The sequence below is a fragment of the Bradysia coprophila genome, unplaced genomic scaffold (assembly GCF_014529535.1).
Source record: "Bradysia coprophila strain Holo2 unplaced genomic scaffold, BU_Bcop_v1 contig_297, whole genome shotgun sequence".
NCBI classification, from domain to species: Eukaryota; Metazoa; Arthropoda; class Insecta; order Diptera; family Sciaridae; genus Bradysia; species Bradysia coprophila.
The window spans coordinates 2,663,419-2,669,128 of NW_023503555.1; the positions used below are offsets into that span (position 1 = coordinate 2,663,419).

General features: G+C 37.9%; 1 protein-coding gene across 1 annotated transcript; it reads right to left on the reverse strand.

Annotated features, from left to right (window-relative positions):
* Positions 1–661: 661 nt before the first annotated feature.
* Positions 662–5,401, reverse strand: LOC119078856 (P protein-like). Its single transcript, XM_037186566.1, has 10 exons — positions 5,108–5,401; positions 4,954–5,053; positions 3,274–3,313; positions 3,081–3,216; positions 2,553–3,017; positions 2,344–2,498; positions 2,081–2,288; positions 1,150–2,022; positions 997–1,090; positions 662–928 (listed from the first exon to the last, which is right to left on the reverse strand). The coding sequence occupies exons 1-10, from the start codon at positions 5,319–5,321 to the stop codon at positions 844–846; spliced, it is 2,370 nt and encodes a 789-aa protein (XP_037042461.1). The 5' UTR covers positions 5,322–5,401; the 3' UTR covers positions 662–843.
* Between the last annotated feature and the right edge of the window lie 309 nt (positions 5,402–5,710).

Here is a 5,710-nt window from a genome sequence, read left to right on the forward strand (position 1 = left end):
ATTCTTGAAAATTCCACCTCGGTGAAACTTGATGCTATATCAAAATGACGGTAAAACGTTTTTTTAAATTTTTTTAATTTTTGTATGTTCTAGTAGACCCTCTAGATGCCGTACAGAGTGAAAACTTTGCAAAAGCATCTGTAGATTTTTTTTGGTTCGGACCCATAATCCAGCTATCTCGTGTAGCTCGAAAATTTTTGAAAAAGTGACGGTGCAAGCTTATATTGACTTAGAAAAAAAAAATTTTGCTGATTATTATTGCTAGTGCGAGGGTGAATCGCGGTAGGGCGGAACCCGGAATGACTAAAAAAAATAATTGAAATCGACACACCCTATTAAACGGACCAAGTGACTGATAAAATCAAATATCTTAGCCATTCCAGGCAACATTTGCAGCTATTGCAAATATTTCATCAAAAGGGAAATCGTATTTTTTTCATGCAAACACCGCTTTTTATCACCGAGTGTCGGTAAAAATGTGAACAATGGAAATAAGACAAATTATACACTGGTACACACCACCTGCTCTCACCCTCTTTTGCTCTTGCAATTTACTTAAGCATGATTCGCACTACACCCCGTTTTACTCACCATTTTCGAAATAATGAAAACTGTTCTCTCTTTCCATTGTGACTTTTAAGATAAATGTACAACACAACTCTAACTCTCTTACATGAAATTTTAATAATTTAGAAAATAATTTTTCTGAGAAAAATCATCTTTTGTCACAAATAAATTTTTCATTAAAACACTCTCAAAATTGAGTTTTAGTTTAGAAGATTGGACAAATTCGCCACCATTGAAGCCATTGGTGCAACCTTGTCAATAGCGATGTTGGGTTAGTTAATGCCACGAGAACAATACATGGCAAATCATCAAGTATGCCGTACAAACTATGATGCTGAGTATCATAACTGGAAAACCGATTCTGAAAGAATGAAAAATTTTAAAATAATTATCCTCAAGCCGAACTGACTGACCCAGATTTAATCTTACTTAAAGAACTGGTTGAATGTAAACTTGTAACCGTGAGCTGTTGCAAGACCAGCTGCAACAACGTTTGCCGAGGCACCAATCAATGTACCATTACCTAAATGTTAACAAGTTCGTTAGTGTCAGTGTGCAAGCCCGGATTCAAATTCATTTTACCGCCAAGACATGCACCGAGTGCCAGCGACCAAACCAGTGGCTGCAATGGCAAGTTAAGATTTTGATTTTCATTCAATGAAATAACAATTTTCAACATCATCGCGGTTAGAGGAATGTTGTCGACAAATGCACCAATGACCGCCGACACCCATAGAATCAGTAAAATTGCAATTGCAAGTTGATATTCTTCTTCAACCGCTAAGATAATATTTTCGGTTTGCTTTCCAATCCAGTCGATCAAACCGAGCTCCGTTAACGCTTCCATGAGAACGAACAGTGCGGCGAAAAACACCAATGTCGCCCATTCCACATGGCCAAGAATAACTTCAATATCTTCGCGATTGTATAGGATAAGCAGCAAAACGGCTCCCAGAAGTGCAGTCCAGCCGAGTGACAATTTCTGAATGGTTGGCGCGGAATGAAGGAAGAAAAACAGGATGACAAAGACTAACACGAAGCATGATTTGATCAGGAGAACTTTGTTCTTAATCGGATATTTTTCCTCCAATTCTTGTAATGTTGATTGGTAAACCTCTTTAGACACTTCCGACGTGTGTAATTGTTCCTCAAGCATCCGATTAAGCTTTTTAACTTTCTTTTCGAGAGATTTGCGTAAAACATCTTGAGAATTGGAGATGCTTCCCAGTGAATCTACAGCTCTTTCCCAGATCATGATTTCATGTTTTAATTCTCGAATAGCCCGTGGTTCGCTGAACCTCAGCGATGCTGGATCACGGTACATGAACCGAAGCCAAAAGACAGTTACAACCATTACGACCGCAGAGCAAATCATCATGTGAAGGGTGAAATTTGCAAAATTAATGCCATTGCTCGATATGTAACTGTTACTGGCAATGATAACATTTGGTGGATCTGGAGAATTTCTTAAATAAACATTTCTGGAATTTAATAAATTGATTTTCTGTCTAACCTCCCACCGGCGTCATGGTGCCGCCAATATTTGAGAAAATTACGGTAAAAATAAGAACTGGAACCGGATTCAATTCCATTACTTCGCACAATCGAATCGTTACCGGTGCCATCAGCAAAATAGTCGTCACATTGTCTAAAACTGCCGACAATAATCCAGTGAACACGCACAGGCAAATAATAAGTGGCCACACTTTTCCTTTCGTTATCTGAAGTCAATCAAAGTGCTTTCAATATCAAACGATAACAATAGACACTCCAAACCTTAAATGCATAAACGGCCAGATAATCAAACACTCCAGTCTGCGATAAGATAGCTACAAGAACCATCATACCGAAAAGCAACAGCAACGTCTCTATATCAATCCACGATATTATGTGTTCCAATGTGGGCCTTTCATCCATAGCGGCAAGAAGGGCTACAAATATTCGTTACAAACAGTTGCTTTGAGAAACAGATGTGAAATCTCTACCGATTGCAATCGTTGAACCAATTACAGCTGCTAAAGTGCGATGGACTAATTCAAATACAATCAAAACGTACAATCCAACTAAAACCACAGCACCCAATATGACACCCAAACTTTCATCCAATGGTGACGGATCGTATATCATGTTCATTGAAAACGTTTTCGTTAAATTTGTGTAAAGGTTCACATAAAGTGTCTCCTCATGCTGACTTATACTCTGCCAGTCTGCATCTCCGAAGTGTATAGTGGAATCTCTTTCCAATTCTTCAGCAGAGTCTAAATCTGATTCTTCTGCTATTGGAATGTGCAGCACATCGGATATAGGACGGCTACTTCCGTTGTGAGAATCAAGTGTGAGATAAAAGTACAAATGATTGGTAGCTGTTTCGTCTTCATATTCGCTGAGGAAGGCTCCTTCAAACAGAAGCTGAATTCGAGCATTAGTCGGTATGTGGTGCAAGGCGAATGCTTTAAATTATGGGGATTGGAGTCAGTGTTGATCATTGTTCATTTCAATGACAGTATTCTTACCACGAGTTTCTCCTGCCGCTACACCCAGTTTTCGACCTTCCAGATGTTTCTCATCCTTTCTCATCAAAAAGAATGTGAAGGCTATCCAACAAACAACCAACAGGGACAACTTAATCCACGTTAAATATTTGTTTGTCTGTAAAGTGATCACCGTTAGCTACTAATAATCGATTAAGCTACGACTTAGACTCACTTTATGTTCTTCCTTTTTCAGTGTAACATGACCATTCGACCTATTTTATGAGAAAGAAAATTGTTGAAATCTGTCGGCATAATTGCAGAAAAGTGAATATTGGAAGGATACACAGCTGATTCATGGAATTTAAATGGGAAGACGGTAATTTCCGTAGTTTCTTAACTTTACTTTATGAAATACACCACATCTTATTAAAGCATCTTATTAAAGCATCAAAGGACAGTCAACATTCTCACACTTTCTCGAATGGGGTAAGTCTCATCTCGTACGTAAAATGTACATTTAAGGCGTAAAATTTTACGTCATATTCGTATAATGTGCGCATGAGTCACCATGGATCTTGTATAGTCGCTCTAATAACAAATCACTAATCAATTTGGTCGTGACTCAACATAAAATTTTCTGTAAAATTACCGTTATCTAACGGAAAATACCATCGCAACGTTGAGCTCAAGATCTTCGGCAGTAGATATCAATGTCGAGAGTACAATTGTTATCTCTCTATACGACGCATAAGACTGTTAGCTATTTTTAGAATAATTTAACAAAACCTTTTTAGGGAAATTTGTAACTCATTCGGAATGAATCCGGTTTAAGCCGACAAGGTTTTTCGGTAACCGGCCAATTTTGGTCATGACCGGTTTTCCAATTATACTTTTTGTATAGGGTAAAACTACCAAATACGAGCCCCTACTGTGGTGCTAGCTTTTATACAAAAGAAAAGAGAATAGAGGGCTCGTATTTCTGATCTGTATCAGTACCATTTCCACTGCTGTGATATTGTCCTCAACACTAATGTGCCAGTACTTACGCTGTTTAGCTCTCCATATACTTGACAGTTTGTTTGAATAATGAAAACTTCACCTTTATTGTATTGTTCGAACGACCAAAGAGAGCTGGACGGCACAAGGCCAGGTTATGCTTCCTGACATATGTGCGATATGTCAGGACGCATAACCTGGCCATAAGTATACCGACTTAAGGCTTTCACGACAATCACTCATAAAACAAACTTATGACATTTTCTTTTAACAGCTGTTGGCATTAACGCAAGATTATGCGATCAAACACACGAAAGCTTAATCAGCGTGAAGGTCATTACTATCCTATTTTCCACTTTTGAGACCCTTTCATTACCAAACACATATCTTACTGTGTCAATGGTTAGCTGAACTGCAAGATCTGGTCATTATCTTGTGATTCGAGTCATTTTATAAGTACGTTTTCTGTTCAATGATAATTATGTTAACATTTTCGTTTTTTCTCGCTGTATTCAATCAGACGCCACGCCACGCTGTGACATACGATGAGTTTTACTAAATCAAAGCTTTATCTACTCATTGAAGATATCATTCTCAAGTTCAATTAGAAGTGATAAAATCGCAGGACACTTCATTAGGATTCAACATTTTTTTAAATATTTTTGTACGCTTTGAATCTCGACAGTTCAGAGAACTTTAGGTGCTAAAGTTCTTAAGATTGTGGAGGGGCGCCACCACTCTATGAATATATACCAGTAGTCAGACACCTATTATTCTTTTGCTCATAAAAAAACTTATCGAATACAAAGCAATAGTTGTCCAGCTACTGGTACATATCCGGAGACTGGTACGTCCACCCTATTAAGCAATTTTGAAAAGGTAACCTAAAATTTTCCGACTGACTGTTAACACTTACTCTTGATTGACTTGATCTGTCACGCCATTATTTTCAATGTCAGTTTTCCTTTCAACCTCCTCTGTAATTGAGTCCTGCCGATCTGCCCAATTCCTTTCACCTGATTGTTGACAACTTCAATAATTTTGCCCCGAAGTATTCGTTAAATTCTTACCTGCTCCAGACCTTGCCAATTCATTTTTTCGCTTGAATAAGTCTAAACTTGGATCGTGACGAATTTCCCTGGGCAAATTTTTCCATTCTGATAGTGACTCCTCGGTAATATCACCAATGGACAGTCTTGATATAGTAGACACAATTGAAGCGCGACCTGCAGTATTTCGATATTTCTTCCGTGACGGATCAAAAACACCTTTTAGAGACTTCATAATGCACTTAGACACTAGGAGACTGTCACAAAACTGCCACTGAACACTTCTAACAACGAAACAGCACTGTGGTTTAATTCAATGAGACAATTTTAAAGTACTTGACTTGACGAAATCAGATTCATTATAAGATGGTTAGTCCAATTTGGATATACCAATTCAAAGAGGACTCGTGCGAACGAACATCATATACAACAATCTCCGTCCTAATCATCCAAAGTTTCAATTTTTTTAAAACACAATCAACTCAAAGATCGGTTGGAATTTAAATATAAGATGGGTCCAACCACATATCCTTAGATCAATGGAGAGAACTCCTTTTGAAGTATAAAAAAGATCCGTTGGCCTCTAGAGGCAACACAATTTTTTTCAGTACTTCATTCTTTGTA

Bases quoted from the DNA above. Each gene is read 5' to 3' on its own strand.
- LOC119078856 (XM_037186566.1), bottom strand. From the start codon at position 5,321: ATGAAGTCTCTAAAAGGTGTTTTTGATCCGTCACGGAAGAAATATCGA. The intron at 3,217-3,273 runs GTGAGTCTAAGT...ATCACTTTACAG, and splicing joins TGAAAAAGGAAGAACATAAA to ACAAACAAATATTTAACGTG. The intron at 3,018-3,080 runs GTAAGAATACTG...CATAATTTAAAG, and splicing joins AGCGGCAGGAGAAACTCGTG to CATTCGCCTTGCACCACATA.